General features: G+C 46.7%; 1 protein-coding gene across 4 annotated transcripts in view; it reads left to right on the top strand.

Annotated features, from left to right (window-relative positions):
• Positions 1–827: 827 nt before the first annotated feature.
• LOC140387660 (uncharacterized) overlaps positions 828–27,851 on the top strand; it is a 91,299-nt gene continuing 64,275 nt past the window's right edge. For 3 of the 4 annotated variants that reach the window (XM_072470853.1, XM_072470851.1, XM_072470852.1), the window contains exons 1-3: positions 829–975; positions 5,834–5,913; positions 13,938–14,032. In XM_072470853.1, the coding sequence (XP_072326954.1) occupies positions 920–975; positions 5,834–5,913; positions 13,938–14,032 (231 nt within the window). In that variant the 5' untranslated portion in view covers positions 829–919. Of the gene's footprint in view, positions 976–5,833; positions 5,914–13,937; positions 14,033–27,851 lie in introns of all 4 variants that reach the window. The other variant, XM_072470850.1, reaches the window with a different exon arrangement.

Raw genomic sequence — 27,851 nt, 5'->3', positions numbered from 1 at the left:
TTCACGGCGGCCAACGGCCATTCTCCGACCCGGCGGGGGGTCGGAGAATGACGCCCCAGATATACGGCAAGTGTGTGGATAACTTCATCGTAAAAAGATGGTGGGTTCAGGAGTTTGTACAACATGTTAGGTGATGTGCGTTTTACCACCTCCCCCGCCCCTTAGGATTGTATGAAAAAGAGGTTATGGGACAAATTGGACAGCCCCCTCAGAGAGTCCACGCAGGCACGATAAACAACACACACCATCTTCAAGTGTTGAGCGTAAAGCAAGCGGGGGTGAAATCTCCTCCTGGTGCAGGAATTGTCATGATATCCACATTAGCATATCATGGTGCAATCACACACACACTGATAGACAGGTAGATGGACCAACCAACACACACACATCACAGCCAATCACCAGTGAGAGCACACGCACTATAAAACAGGGAACACCACAGTTCCCGCTCATTCTACCAGGAGATAGCTCAGAGCACAGAGCTCACAGCGCACCACTCAGGCATAGACCATGTGCTGAGTGCCTCACTAAGATAGTGCTAGGGCTGGGTCCACAGGTTAGCTGGTGAAGCACGAACCACAGCCAGAAGTTAATAGTTATTATTGTACAGAATAATAAAACAGTTGTACCATCTATAACCGTGTTAGTTCATTTGTGTGTCAGAACACCCAACATGACAGGAATGTTGGTAAGTTTCGGAATGCACACAGTGTTCCATCATTATGTATCATTGTCGCTATAACAGAGGAACGGAGGCTGCTCATTAAATCACCATCTCTGCAACAGCCCTGGACAAGAACTGCACGTCAATACAAGAACGAGGGGGGCGGCGGGGGTTAAGAAAATCAGGAAGAGAAAGGCCCATTCAAGTTGCTACTGTACACTCTTCCTGATAACGTGCAAATTAATCCTCGGCAGAATGTTGGGACCGAAAGTGTACTTCAGAGACCTGTGGAATGCTTGTATTAGTACCAAGTAAGTTTCAGAATTCATTGTTGCAAGAGATTGCATGATCGCAAGAATTTTTCATGAGTTTTATCTTTTACGTATGTAACGGATGAACTCAAAAGCAAGACGGGAACGCTTTTGCGGGTAGGGTGCCCCCCATTGATTACCTGTCGAGGTCAGGGCGTAGCTGAGCCATGCAGCACAGCAAGATCCCACATTCATTTCTGATGTGGGCTGTGCTGGATTACCTTCGCCTAGTGCTGTAATTGACCACAGCAGCCTAAGGGGAAGAGTCGAATGTTGCCCGGGCTCCTCCCCCTGACTGGTATCCACTGACCCTTTGCTGGTAGTGCTTGTGTACCTGGGGTAATCAGGTGAAGTAAGGACTGGATGGATGGTTACCACAGTTGAATAGGGAAACTGTTTCCCCTGGTTAAATTTAGACCGTGCTTTTCCTGAATTGCGCTAAGTGGGGCTGCAGGCAATAATAACATAATTATCATAGAATTTACAGTGCAGAAGGAGGCCATTCGGCCCATCGAGTCTGCACCGGCTCTTGGAAAGAGCACCCCACCCAAGGTCCACACCTCCACCCTATCCCCACAACCCAGTAACCCCACCCAACAACAAGGGCAATTTTGGAGACTAAGGGCAATTTATCATGGCCGATCCACCTAACCTGCACATCTTTGGACTGTGGGAGGAAACCGGAGCACCCGGAGGAAACCCACGCACACCCAGGGAGGATGTGCAGACTCCGCACAGACAGTGACCCAAGCCGGGAATCGAACCTGGGACCCTGGAGCTGTGAAGCAATTGTGCTAACCACAAGGCTACCGTGCTGCCCCGATAAAGAAGTGTTTTTCCCCCTGGCCACAAAGGTGGCAATTTGCGTCTTTAGAGTTTTACAGCAAGTCAAGAGGCCCTTCAGTCCATCACATCCATGCTGACCCAGCAAGCACCTAACTATTCTAAACCTATTTTCCAGCACTTGGTCCCTAGCCGTGTATGCTGTGGCGTTTCAAGTGCTCATCTAAAAGCTTCTTGAATGTTGAGGGTTCCGCCTCTACCACTCTTTCAGGCAGCGAGTTCCAGATTCCCACCACCTTCTGGGTGAAAAAGATTTTCCTCACATCCCCCCTCAACCTCCTGCCCCTCACCTTAAACCTATGCCCCTGGTTATTGACCCCTCCAAGGGGAAACGTACCTTCCTATCCACCCTTCTATGTCCCTCATAATTTTATACCTCAATCAGGTCCCCCCTCAGCCTTCTCTGCTCCAGTGAAAAGAATTACAGCCTATATGGTCTCTCCTGATTGCTGAAATGCTCCAGCCCAGGTAACATCCGGGTGAATCTCCTCTGCACCCTCTCCAGTGCAATCACTTCCTTTCCATAGTGTGGTAACCAGAGCTGCACTCAGTGCTCCAGCTGGGGCCTAGCCAGCATTTTGTGCAGCTCCAGCATAACCTCCCTGCTCTTATAGTCAATGCTTTGGTTAATAAAGGCAAGAATCCCCTAGGCCTTCTTAATCACCTTATCTACCTGTCCTGTTGTCTTCAGAGATCTGTGAACCTGCACACCCCTATGATGCTCTGTACTTCCTGGAGTCCGACCATTCATTGTATATTCTTCCCAAAATGCATTACCTCACTTTTCGTGGTTAAATTCCATTTGCCGCTCTTCTGCCCATCTAACCAGCCCGTCTACCTTGTCCTGTAATCTGAGGCCTTGTTCCTCACTATTTACCACACCACCAATTTTTGTGTCATCTGCGCATTTACTTATCATACCTCCTACATTCACAGTCAGGTGAATGGATATTACAAACAACAGGGGACCCAGCACCAATCCCTGCGGAACACCGCTGGACTCACGCTTCCAGTCACATAGGCCAGGCCGTATAAGGGTGGCAGATCCCTTCCCGAAAGCAGGGTAATGAACCAGTTTGGATTTTTATGGCAATCCGTTAATCTGACACTCCCCATTACTGATGCTAGTTTTTGTTCCAGATTTAGTAATTGCATTTTAAAATTAAATCAGTCCAGGCTTCTGGATTACTGGTATAATGGCACAAGAAGAAATAGGACCAGGAGAAGGCCATTCGTCCCATCAAGCCTGCTGCTACCCGTGAGACTGATGTGGCCTTCAACCCCACTTTCCTACCCCCTCCATTCTCTGAGACAACAAGTGTGAAATATATTTAATGTTGGAGCATCCACAATCCTTTGGGGTAGAGAATTTAAAAAGACTCTCAACCCTCTGAATAAAAATATTTCCCCTCGCCTCAGTCGTAAATGATTGGCCCCTTAACCTGAGACTGTGCCCCATTGTTCCAAATTGTCCAGCCACGGGAGATGAGGGGCAGGATTTACACCTCGTTATGCCAGACTTGGTGACGGAACAAGGCCATTGAATCTCACGAGAGGCCTCATCTCAGGTTTGCGACGCCGGAGACATCTCGCGAGCTTCAACCGAACCTCGCGAGATGTCGCGACTTGACTGGGCGAGATCCAAATCAGCATATTTAATGGCTCATTTAAATATGTCTGCGCCGTATTCTCCCGGAGCACGGGAATTAATGGCCTCCCCAGTGAGGCCTCAACTGGCCGCGTTTTAGTGCTGGTCCAAATAAACAGCTTCTGGGGAAGGGGGGTGGTAACAGCATCTGGTAGGGTCTCCCAGCCCATTGAAGACCCCTGGGTGGTCAGGCTCTGGGCATGGTGGTACACTGGCAGTCCTGGTACCCAGGCACCTCGGCACTGCCAGCTTGGTACCCTGGCACTGCCACGATGTATGTGCCAAGGTGCCCGTGCCCAGGGTACCTTACCCTTAAAATGTGGAAAGGTGGGGGGGGTGGCTCGAGGATCCCCGAAGAGATAACCTGGGTGCTGTGGGTGGTCTGGAAGCTGTAATGGGGCCGCTGGGGTGGGGGTCAAAAGGTCTGTCCCAATCCAAGCAATGGTGAGTTAAGCGCATCAGTGCAGGAAATTATGCAAGTGCGTTCCTCGATGAGGCCAAAACAAAACCGGCAAGGTGCCATTGAATAACGCTAAATGCGTCCGAAACTGGATGCTTTTTGTTCCCGTTGAATCGTGCCCAAAATCTCCGTATCTCCCCTGCCGTAACCGGTTTGTCACTGTATCCCTCCAATGTACTGAGTACCTCAATTATGTCATTACAATGGGTTCATCGGAATAGGACTTAGCCATTCAGCCCATCAAGACTGCTCCTCAATTTACATTTAATACAGTCACGGCTGATGCCTTCAATGCCTTTTGCACAGACTATCCCCATGACATTGCTGTTAATCAGTCAGTCCATCTCTACCTTAAACATACTCAATGACTGAGCTTTCACTGCCCTCTGGGTTAGCGAATTCCAAACATTCACCACCCTCGGAGTAAAAACATTTCTCCTCATCGCTGTTCTCAATGGCATCCCCCCTCATTTTGAAACTGTGTCCCCTGGTTCTCGACTCCCCCACCAAGGGAAACACCTTACCTGCTGTGATGTTACGAGGAGGCCATGGAGAGGGGAACAAGGTTTCTTTCGAGAGATGAAGTTTGAACAATGACCACAGATCATTCAAGACTCTCATGGCTCATAGAACATAGAACATACAGTGCAGAAACAGGCCATTTTGCCCATCGAGTCTGCACCGACCCACTTAAGCCCTCACTTCCACCCTATCCCCATAACCCAATTACCCCTTCTAACCTTTTTTGGATACTAAGGGCAATTTAGCATGGCCAATCCACCTAACCTGCACATCTTTGGACTGTGGGAGGAAACCGGAGCACCCGGAGGAAACCCACGCAGACACGGGGAGAACGTGCAGACTCCGCATGGACAGTGACCCAGCGGGGAATCGAACCTGGGATCCTGGCGCTGTGAAGCCACAGTGTTAACCACTGTGCTACTGTGCTGCCCCAAAGCTAACTGAGCTATACAGGATATTTAGAAATAGATTTATATAGAGTTGTTACTACACAGAAGGAGGCCACTTGGTCCCTTGAGTCTGTACCAGTTCCCCGTAGATTAGAAAATAAATGTGCCAAGATGGCGGAGCAGGAGTTGTGAAGATACTTTTAGGAAAAACACGAGCGAGTCTTTCTTCCCACAGTGAGTGATCAGCAGATGGCACTGGTTGCAGGAATGGTTTAACAACAGGACACCGGACAAGAAACAACTAGATACAGCAAAAGGTTGGCTGTTCTGGGAACAGGAGATCAAATTGTCGAAAAAGCTTTGGAACTCACTGCTTGTGTCCAGACAACTCTGTCAATGAAACTCACGGAAATAGTGATTAAATTAAACAGTTGCCTGAGTGACTGTGCTGAGTGACTCCACTGTCTGTGTTACAGGCAAGAGAGTCACCTTTGTTATATTCCTTGCCTTTTCCTCCAAGATAGCCAGATATGTAGTGTTGACAAAGAATGTACAAATAAGATTGAATCAAAACTAATTTATTTTACACAACTAACCAAAATGAAGTTCCCACACTCTACTGAGTTACAGATAATAAACTAATGATATTGAATCTGGAGCACAGTATTCAATATTCTATTTATTAAACTACACTATGACTTGACCTTGTGCTATAAATCTCCATTCAACTTGCACTCTGCTCTCTTCATGTTCTCTTCAGCTTCTCCCAGAATTCCTAGAGATGCTGTCTTATATACAGTGAATTAGTAACGCCCTCTAGTGTTTGATTTACACAAAGATTCAACCCTTTACGATAGTGGCATTATACATATCCTTACAACCTTCATTCAGTTACAGCATGAAATTCCTTGGCAGCCATTGTAGTTTAAAAACTAATCACGTTCATGCACCCCATTTGGAATTTGCTTTTATGAGTTGCAATGTGATTTTCTGCAGAGGGTCAGTCTTCATGTCCAAGGAGGACACAAGTGAAAGAGCCGCCCAATGTGCCAGTTTTGTCCTGAAGAGGTGTGGAGGTAAGGAACCGCTGACCATCTATTGTCTAAAGTGTCTGAGAGGGGAAAAAAAGCATTTAAAGGATTATTGTTCAAACTTCTGTGGTGGACCAGGGCATCACATGGTGTAGCATCAAGTCCCACGGAAAAAGCAGCTAACATGCTGATTCCTACCATTACTGACTGGAAGGGGATTATCAGGACAGTCCCTGGAGTGTGTTTGTGTATAAACTGTAGGGTACGTGGGGGAACTGTAGAGAGCATGTGTGCACGTGGGAGCACTGTAGGCACTGTGTGTGATGTGTGGACTGTAGGGAAGGTTAGTGTGTGTGGACAGCAGAGATCACCCATCATCTCCATCAGCTGTTGACGCCACCATCTTCAAGAAAGGAGACAAATTGGACTGTTGGAGCTACCGAGGAATCTCCCTACTCTCCGTCGCCAGGAAGACCATCGGCCAAATCCTCACTAGCCACCTTCTCCCAGCCTCTGAAGAAATCCTTGTGGAAAGTCAGGATGGGTTCCGACCAAACATTGGAACAGCGCACATGATTTTCACTGCTCAGCAATGTCAAGAGAAATACCGGGAGCAACATCAAGCACTCTACATGGTTTTCATGGACCAAGGCTTTTCAGTCAAATCGGAAAGTGCTATGGAAGACCCTGTCAAAGGTTGGCTGTCAACACCCTCAAGCTCCTCCACGACAGGATATTGGTGACAGTCCTCACCAATGGAAATAAGACAGAATCTTGTGGTCAAGACTGGAGTCAAGCAGCTATGTGTCATCACCCCCACCCTTTTCTCCACCTTCACTGCCACCAACCCATATCTATTGCTTTTACTGATGTCAGTGTTTCAGCAGCTGAGGTGCTCTTCACTACCATTTAAATTTTCTTGGCTTCCCAGACCAATGGACAGCATTTAGCATTCTATTTCATTATGATAACCCTGCTGTGCTAGAATATCCAAATAGCCATCTGGAAAACTGGCCAGTCAAGCATCACTAAAGGTGACCAACCTCATATCGTCCGGTTAAATTTAATTTCTTTAATTATTTGTTTACTCAGAACTTAGTGGGGGGCATGGGTAGCACAATGATTAGCACAATTGCTTCACAGCTCCAGGGTCCCAGGTTTGATTCCCGGCTTGGGTCACTGTCTGTGCGCTGCACGTTCTCCCCGTGTGTGCATGGCTTTCCTCCGGGTGCTCCGGTTTCCTCCCACAATCCAAAGATGTGCAGGTTAGGTGGATTGGCCATTCTAAATTGCCCTTAGTGTCCAAAAAGGTTGGGTGGGGTTACTGGGTTACGGGGATGGGGTGGAGGTGTGGGCTGAGGTAGGGTGCTCTTTCCAAGAGCCGGTGCAGACTCGATGGGCCGAATGGCCTCCTTCTGCACTGTAAATTCTACGATCTATGAACTTCTTCTCCCATAGCATTTTTAAAAGTCTGATTGATCGGTCAATATTTTATATAAAAGGTAATCTATCATGGCATTGTTTCTCTCGCACAAACTGAAGGTGCTCAGAGCAGTGTGCGTAACTATGATGCACACTTCTCAAAATTGTACATTGGCAAATTCCAATGTTCCTAATCCTATTCCCACCCATTTCTCCATGTATCGAGAAATATACATATATTACAGTGTGTGGTGATGTTTGTGAGGTTTTCTTCTGGATGGAAAGCGTAGTGTTCGCAAAGACAACTGAAGCTATGCTCATCAACTAAGCTAAATTTATTTACACTACTTAAATTAAAGTTCGACACTTATTCCTGCAGTAAACAAATAGATTATATTAAACTACACTCACTAACACTATCTCTATACTCTAACTATGACTATATTCTATCCTCTCTAACTCTACTATGCACTTTACTCCTGCCTCCCCTCCTCTATTCCACTCTCTCCCAGAAGCTTAAGAATCAGTGCCTTTTAAAGTACTGTCGCTAGCTCCATCTAGTGGCTAATTGTAACATGGCATTAACTCTTCACATGCTGTACATTTCTATAATGCCACTCAGTGAATAGATTAAATCTGGTCACCATAAAAGGTAGGGGGGGGTAAAAACGATATTTTTCCCATATTGCCACAGCATCGTTAAATTCCCTGCCTATTGGCAAGCTCACAATAGGACAATGTGATATCAATTTCACACTGAGCGGTGACTTGCTGAATAGGTTTGCCCTATTCCTTATCAAACACTCCAGCATCTAGCAATAAGGCTTTGTTTCTGCGGCACCAGATGTGCAAACTATGCAACTTCCAAAGGATCTGTTTGTCTTCCAAATCTGTGTCCAATGATTTGTCGATCGCGAAACTTGGCCACCATGGTACCCTCCATCCACTGCTGCTTTATCACAGAGTTGTCTGTATTCAAAAGGAAAGTAACAGAAATTATTGTCTTTCTAGAAAATTTTTTAGGGCAGCAGCCAATTGGTCTGAAAGAAAGTGTTTACTTTGGAATTGAAAACCTCGTCAATACTGAAAGTCTGTCAACATGAGAAATGCGTGCACAATTTAATAACTTACATAGCAATACAGACTCTGGGATGTTAAGTTCAAAACTATTCAGTTTCTTATACCATTTGTCAAAATTCATGATATATTTCTCCATGGACTAATCATTTTTATCTTACATCTGTCAAAGGTTGGCCACGTTTCATATGCTTCTAATAAGTCATCCTTTTTGTTGAATTTATCCAAAAACTGTATCAGAAGGTCCAATTCTTCTTCATTATCCAAACAATCCGTGTTCCACTTTACTCCTAATTTTACTCTTTGCTGGTAATAATAAAACCAAAACCATACTTTGCTCCTTTTTGGGTAATGAGGTAACCCGTGTCCACACCTCAGCTTCAGTTTTCCATTGTTCACATGGCTCCACTTCCGAGAAAATGGTGGATAGTCAAAGCCTGACACTTTGCATCGCCCTTCTAACATCCTGTAACTTACATTTGTATGCAGAAGCATACCTCTCTTCCTTCAGAGGATAGAGGCAAAGACCTTATTTTACACCAACCTATCCCCAAGACGTAATGCTCATCCTCTGCTACCATGTTATATCCAATAATAGTACATGGTGAAAGAATCAGCCTAAAGCTCGTCTTTAACCTAATGTGTATTCTCAGCAAAGTGACAAACTTTCCCTTCACACTAACTGTTCATCTGTATCCAATGTAGGTGAGCCACTGTCTTTAACAATGCAATTGGCTTCACAATGTAATTGCCAAAGGATGTGATTTCTGATACAAAAAATATTTGTCCAACTTCACCCCTGTCTCAGCTAATCTGCTGTTAAATCCTCATTCAGGCCTTTGTTACCTCATGACTTGACGATTCCAATGTAGTCCTGACTGGTCTCCCCACATTCTACCCTCAGTAAACTTGAGTTCATCCAAAACTCTGTTGCCCATGTTTACCTCACACCAAATCCCCATTCTCCTATCCCCTCATACTCACAGACCTACATTGGTTCCTGGCCAAGCAATGTCTTGCTTTTAAAATCTCAGTCCTGTTTACAAGACTCTCTATGGCCTCATCCTTCCCTGTCTCTGTCATCAAATCCAGCCCCATAACCCTCTGCGATATCTTTTGTTCTTCTAATTCTGACCTCTGAGCATATTTGATTGGTTCTGTGCCTGGGCCCCAAGCTCTGGAATAACCTCCCCTCACACCTCTGCCTCTCCCCCTAACATTCCTCCTTTAAGCCATTCCTTAAAACTCACATCTTTTAATTATTTCCTGATATGGCTTGCTGTCATTGTTTTTAAATAATACTCCTACGAAGCATCTTAGGATACTTTATTGCATTAAATGTGTTTCTTTGAGGATAGAATTAACTGTAAATCAGGAAATGGAAGGAAAGGAGGAACTCAAGAAAATTACAATCACCGGGGAAGTGGTATTGAGCAAATTGTGGGCTAACAGCTCCCCGGCTCCTGATGGACTTCACCCTAGAGTCTAAAAAGAAGTAGCTAGTTATTATAGTTGATAACTACTGGCCAGTTAGCTAAACATCTGTTGAAGGGAAAATGTTAGAAACTATTATTAAAGACATTACAGCAGGGCACTTAGATAAATTCAAGATAATCAGGCAGAGTCAACATGGTTTTGTGAAAGGGAAATCATGTTGAACCAATTTATTGAAGTTCTTTGAAGGAGTGACATATGCTGTTGATAAAGGGGAACTGGTGAATGTACTGTACTTACATTTCCAGAAGGCACTTGAGAAGGTGCCACATCAAAGGTTACTGCAGAAAATAAAAGCTATGGTGTCGGGGGTAACATATTGGCATGGATAGAATATTGACTAAATAACAGGAAACAGAGAGCCAACATAAATTAGTCATTTTCTGATTGACCTGATGTAATGAGTGGTGTGCCACAGGAATCAAGGCTGGACCCTCAACTTTGTTACAATGTGTATAAATGACTTAGATGAAGGGACCAAAAGTATGGTTGCTAAATTTGCAGATGATACAAAGATAGGTAGGACAGTAAGTTGTGAAGAGAACAAAGATAGGTAGTACAGTAAGTTGTGAAGAGAACGAAGGAGATTACAAAGGGATATCGACAGGTTACGTGAGTGGGCAAACACTTGGCAAATGGAGTAAAATATGGGAAAATGTCAAATCGTCCATTTTGGTAGGGAGAATAAAAAGGAATCACGGTAGCACAAGTGGCTAGCACTGTAGCTTCACAGCACCAGGATCCCAGGTTCGATTCCCCGCTGGGACACTCTGTGCGGAGTCTGCACGTTCTCTACGTGCCTGCATGGGTTTCCTTCGGGTGCTCTGGTTTCCTCCCACAGTCCAAAGACGTGCAGGTTAGGTGGATTGGCCATGATAAATTGCTCTTAGTGTCCAAAATTGCCCTTAGTGTCCAAAAAGGTTAGGAGGGGTTTTGGGTTACGGGTTACGGGGTGAAAATCAGGGCTTAGGTGGGTCGATGCAGACTTGATGGGCCGAATGGCCTCCTTCTGCACTGTATGTTCTACGTTCTATGAAGCTTATTATCTAAATAGCGAGAGATTGCTGAGCTCTAAGATACAAAGGGATCTGGGTGACCTTGTGCATGAACCACAAAAGGTTAGTACGCAGGTACAGCAAGCAAATAGAAAAGCTAATAGAATGTTATTATTTATTGCAAGGGGATTGAATACAAAAGTAGGGAGGTTATGCTTCAGTTGTACAGGGCATTGTTGAGACCACATCTGGAGTAATGTGTACAGTATTGCTTTGGAAGCAGTTCAGCGAATATTTACCAGACTAATACCTGGAACAGATGCATTATTTTTTGTGGAAAGGTTGGACAGGCTGGGTTTGTATCTGCTGTAGTTTGGAAGAGTAAGAGGCGACTTGATTGAAACATATCGGATCCTGAGGCAGCCTTAAGCCATGTCTAAAATGTGGGATGTTGATTCACCTGATGAAGGAGCTGCGCTCCGAAAGCTAGTGATTCGAAACAAACCAGTTGGACCTTAACCTGGTGTTGTAAGACTTCTTACTGCTGGGACGAAGCATTCAAAGCTGAGACGGGCAGCACACAGGAAGCCATTCAACCTCGAGATTCACTGAAGGAAAACCATAAATAGGACCATCAGTCAGCCTCATGACTGTGCTCATGACTGTAACATACATCTCTGAAGAAAGGTTTTTCTCTCCACGGATGCTGCTGGGCCTCCTGAGGTTTTCCAGCATTTCCTGTTTTTATTTCGGATTTCTAGCACCTGCAGAATTTTGCTTTTAATTTGCTATGACATGGAGATTGCTTTCATAGACCCTCTCTGAGCCCATGAGAGAAACTGACATTACTCTGAAAGGTAATGCAGTGTTGATCAAAACAGAATGGTGGTTGTCATTTCAAGTGCATTGCAAGATCCGGACTCTGTAGACAGTATTATGCAGTTAACAGACAAGCAACATATCTCACGTTGAAGGACCCGGTGTTTATACAGTAATGATGTAACAGATGACAACAACACCTGAATCATAATCATACATAATGAGGTAATTTGAATATAACACAGCTAGGGCTTACACAACTTAAGACAACTGGCAACAACAAAAAGAATAGTTGGCAGCAAAGCTGGTGGCTGCTTGGAGTGTATAGATTCTGTTTGATAATCCTGTTCACCGGGGAGGTCTGGAGCAATGGTCACTGGGAGCTCAAAGTGGCAACGTGGGAGGGCATCAGTTACAGGAGGTTTACACTGATCGTAGGTGGATCCAGAAGAGTCAGTTTTATAAAAGCTCAGAGCAACGGGGTGTCTGCAAACATTGATTCATCAGAAACTGGCCTTCTATGGAAACCAGAGCCATTGACCATGGAACATTGATGACGGAACCTTACTGATCTCTAAGCCATAACAGTAAGAAAGGGGACTGTGCTAAGCATTGGTGTGGGTTAATTAACTAGTGTCCGTGGTGACATGGTGGCACAGTAGTTAGCACTGCTGCTTCATGGCGCCGAGGACCCGGGTTTGTTCCCGGCCCCGGGTCACCGTCCATGTGGAGTTTGCACATTCTCCCCGTGTCTGCGTGGGTCTCACCCCCACAATCCAAAGATGTGCAAGATAGGTGGATTGGCCATGCTAAATTGCCCCTTAATAAAAAAAAAAGAATTGGGTACTCTAAAAATTTATATTTTAAAAAAATTAACTATTACCCTCTCAAACACTAATTCAGAGTGTTTCAGAAATCGGTCAGTGGGCAGCCCCAACACTGGTACTAGAGGGAATAGAAACTTGGAATTTTCTTCCAGATAGCTCTACTGGGAGACAATAATTTCAAGACTGTGATTTTTGTTTAGTGGGGATATCAGGAGATATGGAGTAATGGTGGAACAATGAAGATTGGATGCGGACCAACCTTGATCTGATTAATGATGGAACAAATTCCAGGAACTGTTACAATATTACAATGGATTGCATTTATATAGCACCTTTTGTTGCCCTTAGAGCCAATGTAGTACACTTTTGAAGTACTTTTGAAGCACACAGCAAGCCGCTACAAACAGCAATGTGATAACGATCAGATAATCTAATGTTGATTGAGGGATATATATTGATCTGGACACCATGGTAACACACCTGCCCTTCCTCGAAGTTGTGCCACGGGATCTTTTACATCCACATGCGACAGTAGATACGGCCTCAGTTTAACATCTCATCTGAAAGACAGCACCTCCAGCAGTGCAGCACTCCCCCGGTGCAACGTAAGGGCTAGCTTGACCTTTGCGCTCAAATCCTGGAGATTACTTAAATCTACAACCTTCTGACGCAGTGGCAGGAGTGCTGAAAAGCATCCGAGGATTGGATAGGGTGGACAGTGAGAGCCTTTTTCCTCCGATGGTGATGTCTAGCACGAGGAGACATAGCTTTAAATTGAGGGGAGATAGATATAGGACAGATGTCAGAGGTAGGTTCTTTACTCAGAGAGTAGTAAGGGCGTGGAATGCCCTGCCTGCAACAGTAGTGGACTCGCCAACACTAAGGGCATTCAAATGGTCATTGGATAGACATATGGACAATAAGGGAATAGTGTAGATGGGCTTTAGAGTGGTTTCACAGGTCGGTGCAACATCGAGGGCCGAAGGGCCTGTACTGCGCTGTTATGTTCTATGTTCCACAGCTGACACTTCTGTGTAGGAGAAATGAGCAAAGATACCCAACTTGGCCACATCCTTCCACGACATAATTTTGTACCCATCACAGTTCCATGTCACATGATTATATCCAGGGCCTATTATTTGTCCGCTCTGTTGATCCCTCTGGCCTGCTGTTGGTTTTCTAAGTTGATACCTTTGCTCCAGTTGTGGCTGAGATTACTGTATGAAAGCCCCAACACAGCAAGACTCACGTTCCCAGAACGGGCAGCACCTGTAGCACAGGGTGGTGTTGACAAAGCCTCAGCTTCCATACACCGGTCTACTGAGGTTCTGCTACCTCCAAACATCAGTCACGCATTCACAGATCCTAGACGTCTGCCTCTCTTGATTCCGCGATTCTTCGTTCACCAATTAACTGACTGGGTTACTCCCCACAGGTCACCCTGGCTCCGCAGAATTGTGGAGTCTGCTCAGGGAAAATTCTGAAGCCAAGATCGCTCGGCTGGATGCACAAATGTCCAAGGCGTTCAAAGTATGTATGATCACAATAGCCATTTCAGGCAGCACTTGCAGTTGATTCTCTGAGATCGTTTGTAACTGATGCGGTGTATATGTGCATCTTTGTAGACTGTGGACGTGACCTGTATTCAGATGCTCGAATGCAATCACTGGCATGACTCAGGCGTTAGAGGTATATGCGCTGAAAGAACATGGGCATCACCTTTGACCCAGTGCAGAGGTGGCGGAAGCCGGCCACAAGTGGCCACAGTACTGTGCTTTCATACATTGGATCAAAGAGAGTGCAGGATTCTATGTTATCTGTCATGACAGTGACAGACACCCAGTACAGCCAATCAACACACAGGACAGAACACAACCAATCACCAGGCAGAACACTAGAAGGTGGTCTCCCACTATAAAACACACGAGGCATCAACACTCTGCCTCTTTCCACTGGTGACAACTGTAGTGACAGTCAGGGTGTATATATCAGTTAGCACCTTCTACACGTGGCTCAGAGCTAGTCTGGTCTAGTTAGTTATAGTAAGCATGCTTAGATTAGTAAAGTGTCAAACCCACAGCGAACTGTGTGCACTGCTCATATTGAACTAACATCAAAGTTTTGAGTCTACGTTCAAGTACAATTGCATCCAGTTGCAGTCCGTGTTACCCCAGGGTGATTAACACGACATTATCAACATACCTCATAACAGGGCCATTCAGAGCTGAGGCCAGGAAACACTTGTGGTGACATGCATGTGTCAATGCAAATGCATGTAAGCTAGCTAGACACTAGAGGGAGCACCAGTGACATCACACACACACACTCAACCAATAGATCAGTTAGATAGGACACGACCAATGGACATTCACGATACACACAGAGGTGACACCACCACAGGAGGGCATTACACCAACCCATATAAAAGGACACCACACACATGATCTGCCTCTTTCCAGTGGAGACAGTCAGTGAGCAGAGACACAGGGTTGATTCAATATTACACCCACCACGTGGATTGCAGCAACTGGTTAGTCAGTCTGGGTAGCTATAGTAGGATTAGCAGTAGTGTCAAACCCAAGTAATAGAAGTGTAAATAGTTTAATAAACGTGTTGAAGTTATCTCCACGTCTGAACCTTCCTTTGTCAAGTGCACCACAAGGAAACCGCTTATGTTACACCTACAGCATAACAAATCAACACTTGTTCGGACAAAGGGGGATGGAAATCTCTTTCACCTTCATCCTCTGTGATGAGACCATCCACGGGGCCCATTGTTACTCCCCAGGTGCACTTTGCCCACATGAAAGTTTAAGTTCACTTGCGTGCTTTGTCCAACTAATTTTGCAGCTCTGGAGTTGTCACTGGAGATGAATTGGAGATGAAACGGGTTTGGTGCCGTTTGCACCAATTATTGATGTGAGTTAAGAACAGTGGAATTCACCATGTTTTTCAAAAAACATTTTTATTATAGATTTTTCACTGAAAACAAGCGCAACATCAAACTGGCCAGAAAGTGTCATAATAACAATACATGTATATTTTAAACATCCCAATCGATCTTATAACTCCCACCAACCCAACAAAAATGATGTACCCTCAATAATAATAACAATGCTGAGTGGGAGCCCCCGGTGCTCAGCTGTCGCCCCTCCTGGTTGTCTCCTGGCGCTAAGCCATGCCAGGGGGGAGGGTGGGGGGTGAGTCGTACACACTCTTTCTTTTGTTGCCCGTTGTCCCTTGCGGTTCTTCCCTTTCCTACATGGCCTGCGTTCTTCCTTGGTGCTTTTATACCCCACCGCCTCCTGTACTGCTCCCCCCCCCCCCCTCCCTTTCTCTAAGCCACCCTCCGACCCTCGCGTGCAGTATTTTAATTTCTCGAGCTTGAGAAATTCTGCCAAGGTAGGAAAGCCAGTCTGCAGCATTAGGTGGTGCTGCTGATTGCCGGCTGTGCAGGAGTCTCTGGCCGGTGATCAGGGAGGCAAAGGCTAGGGCGTCCGCCCCTCTCCCCATGAAGAGCTCTGGCTGTTCTTGCCCTGGAAGGTTACCCACATCTTCACCGGGTATAGCATCCAAAACCGCACCTTGCTTTTGTACAGGGCTGCCAAATTCAGCTTGGCGCTTGGACAGTTCTGCGCCAATGTCCTGATGCACGCGGATCGAGTGCCCTTCCCAGTTACAGGTCCGCATGTGCCTTGCCCAGTTCAGGATCCACTCTCTATCTTGGAACCTGTGTAGCTTGGCAATGATGGCCCGTGGTTGCTCCCCTGTTTTTGGGCCAGAGTGATCTGTGGGCCCTGTCTATTTCTGGGGGCTTGGGTAACTTCCCCCCCCCCCCCCCCCGCCCCCCTCCCCACCCCCACCCGACCAGATTTGACAGCATCCGAGCTATGTACTCCGTGGGGATTCTGCCTCGATACTCTCCGGCAGGCCCACAATGCAGAGGTTCTGACAGCACGATCAGTTTGATGGTCCTCCATTTTTCCCTTGAGAGTTCCCTGGATCGCCACCAACATTGCCACCTCCACTTCTAATGAGGCGATTCGGTCCCCTTGGTTAGTCGTCATCTTTTTGAGCTCCTGTGCCTCCGATCGCCGCTCTATATTTACCAGGGCCTCCTTGAAGGGGGCCGGGCATCTGCAACCGTCCCTTTCACCGTCACCATCATTTCCAGCTTGACCACGTCCTTGTCCTCCTGCGTGAGGAGCTCCACCCGCTGACTCATTGGCGGGTACACCAGCGTGAGCGTCGGCCACCCACCTCGGTCAGCTATGTCCAGCTCTACCTCGCTCCCCGTATCCGCCATCCCTGCTTTCCTCCCCTGCTTTCTGCTAATTTGACCATCTCTTCAGCCCCTTGGTTGGTTTGTGAGTATCTCTGTGTGTCTATGAGGAGGACCGGGGGGGTGGAGGTTTGCTAGCTTAGTGGCCTATTTTCGTGCTATGTTTTCTCTCTCTCTCTCACTCTCTCGCTCTCGCTCACTCTCTCTCTCTTTCTCTAACTCTCTCTCGCTTTCGTACTCTCTCTCACTCTCTCTCACACTCACTCACTCTCTCTCACTCTCTCTCACTCTCTCACTCTCACTCTTTCTCACTCTCTCACTCTTTCTCACTCTCTCTCACTCTCACTCTTTCTCACTCTCTCTCACTCTCACTCTTTCTCACTCGCTCTCTCACTCTCTCACTCGCACTCTCTCTCTCTCTCTCTCTCTCTCTCGCTCTTTCTCGCTCTCTCGCTCTCTCTCTCTCTCGCTCTCACTCTCTCTCTCTCTCTCTCACTCTCTCTCTCTCTCTCTCTCTTTCTCTTGAGTCCTTCTCCGTTGTGGTGAGTGAGCCAACTTCTCCCAGAATCCTCCTCAGTTACATCCCACGACAGAATTCACCATGTTGATGCTGAAGACACACCACTCAGCATATCTCACCCCCACATCTGCACCACTCAACAAATACTTCCAATTAGTACCTATTGCGCTCTATCCTTGAGGACTGTGGGAGGAAACTTGAGAACCTGGAGGAAACCCATGCAGACACAGCGGCACAGTGGTTAGCACTGCAGCCTCACAGCGCCAGGAACCAGGGTTCAATTCCAACCTTGGGTCACTGTTTGTGCGGAGTCTGCACGTTCTCCCCGTGTGTGCGTGGGTTTCCTCCGGGTGCTCCGGTTTCCTCCCGCAGTCCAAAGATGTGCAGGTTAGGTGGATTGGCCATGCTAAATTGCCCCAAAAGGTTAGGTGGGGTTACTGGATTTTGGGGATAGGGTGGGGGTGTGGGGCCACCTTCAGAGGGTCAGTGTAGGCTTGATGGGTCAAATGGCCTCCTCCTGCTCGGCTGTGATTCTATTTTTGATTCTCAGACAATTTCTATCCCTGAGCAAGATTTAGCCTGAATCTCGATTGCTTTGAATTTAATCTTTCATGCAGTGCTTTTTGGAAGTTTGGAAGCTTTATCACATCCTGTCTGGATTATTTATGTGGTTTGCTTAATCCATCTGGAAGGAATTTAAATTGAATTTGAAGCATAAATACTTCATCCATAACTTCTGATATCTGGGACATTGCACCCAGGGGAAATCCCAAAGGTACCCTGTGGAAATCTCAGGTAAGGATTGTGCAGTAAGTTCCCTGCAATACTCCAATTTCAACCCCAACTATCCCCTATTTCCTCTTATAGATCCCCCGAACGTCCATGGGAGCTACCGACCATCCTCGCAACCCCCTCAGCCATCCCCGACTGGCTTCCCCACTCCCTGAATGCCCTCAAACCCCCCAACTTCCCCACTTAACCCCCTCCTCAGGGAACATCCTACTACCTGGCCACTACCCCTGACTACCCCGCACCATCCCCCAAGTGGCCACTCCACCCCCCCCCCCAAGTAACCTCCCCACCTATATCTATCCCCAACCTCCCAGTACTCTCACTGACCCCCCCACCCCACTGACCAACATCTCACTAACCACACCCCCCACTAATCAAACCCCATGAGCCCACCTACCCTGCTGACCCACCCTACCACCTCCCCCAACCCCCATCCTACAGCTTAGCTTATACACATACCTTCTCCCTGGCTTCTTAAAGTGGCCGTAACCTTTGAACCTACCCGATTTATCGCAGTCAGAGACATAAAAAAGGGGGCATGCCTTCCTTACCTTTGACTGAGTTGTCATCCTTAGAAGCATCTATAATTATTTTATAAAAATATATATTCAAATTTTCAACAACCCCCCCCCCCCACAACAAGAAGAAAGAAACAAGAACACAACAATCAAAAATTATACATTGGATTTCCCCCATATACAATAACCCCCCAATATAACATTTAAGAACACAAATAGGGGGAAAAAAACACCTTCACCCAATTGCCACCCCAAAAGGAACCCCCCTCCCTCCCCCCGAAGCATCTATAATTATGTATTAATGTTATATATGTATAATTATATAGTAATATGTATGTTAATAATTTATATGTATTGATAATTATGTATTTAAGATAATCAGCCGAGCTTGTATTGTGGCTCATTTATACTTGCTCGAAGCCACATACATTCATACGCACAAATCTATTCTCTGCAAACAAAAGGAATATGTTCAAGCCTTGCACATTTGTTGAATTACCTGGGAGCTTGGGGAGCCTATAGTACCCAATTTCTTTCTCCATGGCAACGCCTCAACCGGTCAGAGTTCACCTGCCAACGAACCCGCACCCTTTTCTCCTGGAGAATTGTTGTGGTTGTTTGAAATTTGGTGGCCAGGATTCTCCGCCGGCATGATTCTCCATTATGCCGGCGCCTGGGGTTTCCCGACGGCGTGGGGCCGCCCCACAATGGGACACCCCATTGACCGGCCGGTGTGACGGCGAATCCCGCCGACCGGTCGGGGCAGAAATGTGGCGGGGCAGTGAATCCCGGCCGGTATTCTTGCATTTGTCCTGACGCGTGTAAGCTGAAAAGCTTCAGCAACATGTCTGTATTTTCAGCAATGTTAAAACTATCAATGTTCTGCAGCCAATTGACAAGTTTGCATTTGTGGCATTGTCAAGCTGTAGTTAATGACAGTGGAGAACCTGAGCAGAAATTTAAGATTCACTGTTCCTATAACATGCTGTACCTCATCTCTACACACACAAGGTAAGTAGTGCATATTTTCTGCATATTTTCTTCAAGAATCCCAGTGGTTGTTAAAATTAACACTGGTGCACCCATTCAAAGATCAAATATTCTCTAGTATTGGATCACAGAATGACACCTCTTACCTGTGCCAGCAAAGAGCTAAACAATTAGTTCCACTTTCTTGCTCTTTCTCCTGCACGTTTTTCTTTTCCTTTCAGCCAATTCCTTTTGAAAATTATGATTGAATCTGCTTCCACCACGCTTTCATAAAAGTTGCCTGGGGCAAGATGTCAGATCCATGATCGCTGAACTCTGAGGCATGGCTCAGCCGCTGAGGACCATGGCTGACGGGTTCAACACCCCGGTTCAGAAAATGGCCGGTCTCCGGGACTGGCAGCGTTAGGTAAAGTTGAGGCTTCCGGTGCTCACTCCAAAAGCCCCTCCATCCCATGGAGTAGCCATGGGGCCCACAAGCACCCCGAGGGAGGAGGCACCCCTGGAGCATATCCCAGGGCTGTCCACTCGGGAGAGCCTGGGGGTGACCAGCCAATATGAACCCCATCTTTCTGATACCGGTGCAACCCAGAGGCAACGGGATGCACAGGGTGATGCGGCAACACCAGTGCCACCCGAGAGTGGGCCAGGGCCCACCAGGTCCCAGCCCTCCAGAGGACGCCCGCCAAAAGCACCTCAGGAAACAAGGCATACAAGACTGCCTCCACTTCTGATTAGACATAGCGGCAGGGTTCGCAAGATTAAGGAATTGTCGGGGCACAGAGTGGGCATGGGTTCCATTAGACACAGACAGCTGGGGGTACTAGGTGGAGAGTGGCGCTCACCTCCTCCCTCCCTCGCCGAGACCTTGACGTCTGGTTCCTGTTTCTAAAAACCAGGACTCATTCACACCCACGCGACGTCACGCCTGTTTGGTGGGGAAGATTCAATGAAGTCTGAAGGTTCAACTTTAACCTCACTAAGTCCATTTCATGCATTCAAATTGATTCACATCGGGTTCACGCCCTTCATGGACGTGAACCTGGTCATGTCATCGGGGCGAGCCCGTGATCAGAAATCTCGTCAGCGCAAATTCCGTTTTTGACCTCACGATATTTTACGACCATGACGGGATATGCAGCCGTGATTGGATTCGCGACTGTGGCTAACAGGCCCGCTAAATCTCGCCCATTGTCTTCTGTGGGAATTTGCCAGTCCTCACCACTTCCACGTCTGGGAAAACTATTATGAGTGGGAAATTGTTTGACCCAGAAATGTGCCACGTCGGGTGAAATGATGTGGCTTCAAGCACAAGTATTGATGGAAACTTTGGTGATCCGTCAGAGCTCACTCAGGAAGTCCGAGTTGCTATGGCAACATGCACTTTCACATGGATGTTGTAGTCTGGAGGTCCGGGTGGTGATGGAGGCTCCAAAGTTCTTTCCATCACCAGGAATGTCTCCCATTGTTACCACCAGTGATGTGTGTCGGAAGGATTTGCAGGTTGATGCTTGTTATGGTGGCCACGAAGGACATGGGGGATCATGAATAGATCACCCCGTGAGTTGAAAACCCGCTGCTTCAACCCAGGCTGGTATTCTGTAGGTCCTTGGGCTTGGACTTGCGCACTGTAAGCCGCGCCTCTGGCATTTTCCGTTATGTAAATGAAAGGGTATGGCTTTCAAAGATTATTACATTGGCGACGAGGATAAACAATTTTTTTTCACTGAACAATCTTTGTTGTCAAGAACAAACGGCTTCTCCAGTAAGAAAAAAAATGCCTTTCTTTGGTAAACGTGAAACCTATGGTTTATGTAGAGGAGACAGGGCCCAATGCACAGAGCACGTATGTTACTTCTTCCAGGCTAATAATATTGAGGGAGATGAGAAACAGAAAGTGATCTTACTGTGACAGCATGATTTAGAGTGATTAAAAAGTCTGACCTAACCAGATGCCCCGACTCAAAGACTTTAAAAGAGTTAGTAGACTTGGTAAAGAAACACTATAATCGGAAGCCCTATGTTATACTGCAGATAAACCTCTTCAACACAGTAGAGAGAACTCCGGCGGAACCTGTCCCTGAATTTTTGGCCAGATTACGAAAATTGGCAGATATTGTGAATTTGGTCATCCCTGAACAAAATGTTGCGAGACAGATCGGTATGCGGAATAAACAACTTGACAACCCAAAAAAGTTATTGGCTGTCCTCAACCTGGATTTTTAAAAAATGATTGAAGCAGCTCCAACATTGGAAAATGTAGGAAAAGGGTCTCAGGAGATACACGGGATATCAGACAGCCAGGTCCTCCGGTTAGGGGGATGGGTCTTGTGTAACAGTGGCCATTCCTGAACTGAGGGTGCTTGTGGAAGTAAGGTGTCAGATAATCCATTACAATATCGCATCACCTGGCAGTCAAGAAAATGCAATGGCGGCCACAAGAAGACTCGGAAACATGTTCTGGAAGGTTGCAGGCGATGGACTATTGCAAACGCTGCCAAAGGGCACAGCCAAGTTATAGGAATAGGTAAAACACATGCTCTTCAAGGAAGTAGCCAATACTGGCCTGCACCACACAGGTAAACCTACTACCAGAAACAGGGACAATGCAACTAAACCACATCATTACAGCCAAGGTCCACCCCAATAATGGTGGAATTGCTAATAAATGGTCATCCATTGAAAATGGAGGTGGGCACGGCAGCTGCAGTCTCTGTTATCGGGGGGCAGACATAAGATCACCTCCAAACTTGTCTTCAACTCTTGAACATAGACGACACAAAGGCCAGACTAACCACCTACGCGGGAAAACCATTGCGAATACAGGGCACCACAATGATCCCAGTGACCTACAGGCAGCAATTAGCCAGACTCCCACTCATCATTGTGTAGGGGCAAGGACCAAGCTTAATGAGGAGAGATCGGCTCCAGCAGAGCAGGCTGAACTGGTTGGAGATTTCCAGGTGGGAAGACTATGAAATCAGCAGCAAATACCCTGATGTTTCTCAGGAAAGACTTGGGAAAATAAGAGGAGCCAAAGCCAAGATTTATGTCGACCCCGATGCTATGCCCAAATATTTTGGAGCAAGACCGGTTCCAGACTCCCTATTGGAAAAGGGGGAAACCGAACTTCGGTGCCTGGAAAATCTAGGCCTAATAAGGCCCGTAAAGTTTGCAGAGTGGGCCGCGCCTGTCATCACTGTCCTTACGCTGGACAAATTGGTATGCCTCTGTGGAGATTATAAGCCAAACGTCAATCATGTTTCCAAGCTAAATAGACACCCCATGCCTCGAATCAACGACCTGTACGCCAAGTTAGCAGGTGGCTAGACATTCACTAAGTTGGATATGAGCCACACCTACCTTCAACTTCAATTAGACGAGCCATCCTGGATGTATTTTACAATCGACACGCACAAGGGCCGAGTACACTCGCTTGTCCTTCAAGGTCTCATCAGCGTACACCACATTCCAACGGATCATAGAGAACATACTCCAAGGGTCACCCAAAATGGCGGTGTACATGGATGACGTCCTGGTCATGGAGACTTCAGAACGAGAGTAGCTGGCAACCCTAGAAGAAACCTTACAGAAATGCCCCAGAGCTGAGGTACACGTGAAGAGGAAGAAAATGTGTTTTTCAAGCAAATTAAAGTGACCTACTTGGGCTATCGGGTGGGTAAGAAAGGTTTACATCTTGTAGAGGATAAGGTAAAGGCCAACAAGGAAACACCAACTTCAAGAGACACCATGGAGTTAAAAGCTTTCTCGGGATTAGTAAATTATTACGGGAAATGTATCCAGAATTGGCCTCCTTACTTACATTCCCTACTACGGAAGTACCAAAAATGGTCTTGGGAAGCACCACAGGTGGAGGCTTTCAATAAAGGTAAACAACAATTGCTGTCATCAAATTTATTTTGACGCTAAGAAAGAACTCGTTTTGACATGTGATACTTCCTCTTCCGGGGTTGAGGCGGTACTTTCACTCCGCTAGAGGAACAGAGAGGCCCGTCATAAACGTTTCCAGGACCCTTTTGGATGCCAAGCGGAGGTATTCTCAAATTGAGAAAGAGGGCTTGGCGGTTGGTGTTTGATGTAAAAAGAAAAAGTCCACCGATACGTCTCTGATAGGCTCTTCAGAATAGTAACGGACCACAGGCCCTTATTGGGACTTTTTAATGAAGGTTATGCAATTCCCCTTTTTGCCTGCAGCCAGATACAGCGTTAGGCCCTGTTACTTGCAGCTTACTTGCAACTTGTCGAGCCCATCCTAGAACCCGTATAGCTAACGCCGATGCTTTGAGTCACCTCCCGCTGCCCACAAGCCCTCCTCCTTTACCAGCATCGGAAGAGGTTGCGATGACCCTAAATGACTTTCAGACTTCCCCGGTGTCCGCATGGCAAATTAAGGCCGAGATGCAAAAATATCCAACCCTCTAAACTAAAGTACATGATCCTGAATGGCGGATTCCAAGGACAACCCTCAGAAGAAATGAAACCCTATCTGACTAAGAAAGACGAGCTCAGGGTTGAGGATGGTGTCATTCTCTGGGGGTCCCGAGTAGTTGTCCCTCACCCAGGGTGGTGTTCAATACTTATGGAACCGCATAATGGCCACCCTAGAGTATCAAAATGAAAATGTCTGGTTGCCAATCCAAACACCCTCCCTACATACATGGGAGGGGCCTGGCGGGCCCTGGGTGTGAGGGCATGCTGACTTTGTCAGCCCTTTTATGGGTTCCATGTTTTTGGTCCTGGTAGATACACACTCCAAATGGTTGGAGATGCACCACATGAACGCTATCACCTCCGACGCTACAATCAGGAAATTACGGCAGGCAGGGAATATCTGAAGTCCTGGTTTCCGATAACGGCACTGCTTTCACCAGTAGTAAGTTCCAAAGCTTCATGCTATCCAATGGCGTCAGAGACATCAGAACAGTCCTTCATCACCCGTCATCAGATGAGTTGGCAGAACGGGCGGTGCAGACTTTTAAAACTGGCAAGAAAATACAAACTGCAGCATCCATCGAGACCAAATTGGCACATTGTTATTCGACTATAGGACCACTCTTCACACAACAACAGGAATTGCCCAAGCAGACCTGTTAAGGGAACAGCGGCATCGTACGCGATTTAACCTGACTATTCCCAAACCTGGCGGGAGGGGGGATGAGTCTCAACAAGAGAACCAGAAAATAAATTACAACTCTGCAGGAACAGGAAGAATGTTGCAAACAGGTGATCAGGTTTACGTGAGGAACTTTGCAGCTGGTCCCAGCTGGGTCCCTGGGATTTGTATGACCAGTGCCATACAAAGCGAAGGTGGTAAATAAGCACCTGGACCAGCTCAGGAGCAGGGACACTACCCTCACGTACGTTTCATTAGCGGCCATGGAGGCGGCCGTTGCCAGACCCGGGCAACATTTCAAAGCCAGCCCCCCCCCCCCACCCCCCAACCCGGATAACAGGGACACTGCCTCTAAGGTGGAGGCAGAGGTAGCTGGTGCCCTTACCAAAGAGAAACTCAAGTCATTAACTCTTCGGTGCTCCATCGGGAAACAAAGGTCCCCAATTCGGGTTCACACCCTCAGATCCGATCCCACTCGCGACTGATCTCAGACGGATTGCAAAGCGGCGGGAGGGATTTTCCCGCAGCGAAGGTACTGGGGGAGAACGGACTTAAGGGGGGGGGGGGAATGTCTTGGTGCCACAAAGGATATGGGGGAATCATCAATAGATCTCCCCGTGGGCTTCATGGAATATGAACTTCTCTATTGAGCGGGTGGGGGTTCGCCCGATGGGACAGAAGCAGAGGAAGTTTAAAAACTGCTGCTTCAACCTGGGCCAGTATTCTGTAGGTGCCTGGGCGTGGACATTGGGTGAATTTAGCTGCGACTGTGGCCTTTTCCATAATGTAAATGAAAGGGTATGGTATCGGAAGACTGCCCTTGATGAGACTATTACGATACTCGACCCAGTTGGGTTGTGTTATGAATATATTTTCGTTGACCATCAGGTCCTGGGGAGGGACCCAAACCTGGAGCTTCTGGCACAGAGGCAGGGTGCTAGCCACTATGCCATAAGACCTCTTCCATGTAAACGTTCCTGTTTATTCCCTTATTTCCCCTTTTTATTTGTGCCATTACATTTTTGATCCATGGATGATTAATGGACATGTGTCTTTAAGGCAAGCAGTCTATCTTTAATGTAAGCAGAAGAATCTAGAAGTTTGTGCTGGTTTAAATGAGAGCTGCAGACTAGACTGACTGGCATCAGTCAGAGAGATGGGTTGGGACTCGGGTTGAATGATTTGGCTAGTGGCCCATGAATTGGCCCATTAGGCTGTGCTCTGCCTGGTAACAAGTGGTGATTGGATCTTATCCCGCTGAAATGGTTCTCAGAGACCTGAAGGTTTCAGTTTTGATCATAGCACCACGGTGAACAGACACAGCTAATTATTTCCAGAAAGATCCCGGCAACTGTCTCCAGAAAGGCCTGCTGTGAGGGCTGTGTCTCCCTCCAGTAGCCTGCGAGCGCTGTGTTCCTGGTACTACAGAGGCCTGAAGACAAACCACAAACTGAAAGCAAAGTTTGGTGAGAAAGATTCTGCCTCTCCAGGAACGTTGTGAGCACGATATTTCTAAACTACAGAAAAGCTGAGCGAATGAATCAACAATGAAGACCAATACAGGCTGCAACAAATAATTTAATCTGCAATCTCATTGTGAAGACACTCTGCAAAGAACCATCATCTGAAGCAACGACCTTTTTCCCTTTCACGCAAGTTTTTTTTTTACCCCTTTCCGCCCTTCTGTGTTTGTCTGTCGTGTGTGTTTGTGGGTGTGTAGAGGGTGGGGGCAAGTTAACATAGGAATTAAGCATTAATTAATAGTTAAACAATTGTATCTGCTGCATTTATAGTTCTTGTTATAAATAAACAGTCATTGTGTTTACATTTACAAACCTGGTGACTGTAATTATTGGGCAGCCAAGGGCCAAAGAGTTTGGGGATTTTTATAAGAATTATTGGTAAATTCACTTGTGTTGTGACTCTGGGGCAGGTGGGACTGGAATTGACCACGCACTAGCCCAGGGCGTTGGAACACTTACGTTGGTACCATGCAGGGCAGCACGGTAGCACAAGTGGATAGCACTGTGGCTTCAGTGGCCTCCGTCTGCACTGTATGTTCTATGTTCTATGTTCAGTGCTGCAATTAGAGTAGGATATTGTGAAACAGTCAAAATGTTACTATGCCAGTTTTCAGTAACTCAAACAAAACCATTCAATACAAAATTCACTTGATGGGAAGAAGCTCATGATCTGACTTGTTGGAACTAACCTGTCCCAGCAATTCTTGTGGTTGCTTAACGGTGGGAGAAACCTTATCAGAATGCCTTTGGCACACTGCTTCTTGCAAAATATATTTCCCATTTATTACAGAAGGGATTGGTACAAAAAGAGGCTGTATGAATTTGTAGGAATCCACTGTAAGCTAAAGTGGTATTCCTATAAGAATGGACACGTACTCTTGGAAGGTTAAAGTGCTTTGATGAAATAAGCAGGAACGGAGCTGGCACATTTATAGTTTGTGTGTCCATAAAGTTCACTTTGTTCTTGAATTGTTTCTCTGTCTTTTTTTAAATAAATATTTTTATTCTCCATTTTCACATTTTCTTCAGAATTTACACCCCACCAAAAAACAGTGAATGGTAACGAATACAATGTCCATCCCCCTACCAACAACAACGATCCCATCCTCCCACCAACCCCCAAACAATGGCCCGCATGACAATATAAGCATCAAACAAAACAAACCCTCCCAAGGTGGAAAAAAAAAGGAAAAAAGAAAAAGGAATCAGGAATCGCCCCTGGTCACCATTGACATATACAGTCCACCCCCCAACCACCGCCCCCCCTAACATTCAATGCCATCCAATCCCCAAAGAGTACCGTGAATGACACCCATGAATTGTAGATACACCCCCACCCCCCGCCCAGATTCCTCCCCTCCACTTCCTCTTGTAAACTCCTCCCCCCAACCTCGTTCCTTCCCCCAACCTTTCACCCAGGCTAGACTCACCGAAACCTGTTCTACCAGGCTCCGATGGCCGCAGCCCCTCCCCCCACCTCACTCCCGTTCACTGGCCGGCTTAAACCGGCCAAGGTGGAGGCCCCCGCCCAGGTCTCCTTTCCCCTTGCCCTGTTCCAGGAAAACCAAGAGATCCCCCTTAGCACACAACCCC

Source organism: Scyliorhinus torazame, chromosome 13, assembly GCF_047496885.1.
Source record: "Scyliorhinus torazame isolate Kashiwa2021f chromosome 13, sScyTor2.1, whole genome shotgun sequence".
Lineage (NCBI taxonomy): Eukaryota > Metazoa > Chordata > Chondrichthyes > Carcharhiniformes > Scyliorhinidae > Scyliorhinus > Scyliorhinus torazame.
The sequence above is the reverse complement of the archived record's forward strand: the minus strand, read 5'-3'. Positions and strand labels throughout refer to the sequence as shown.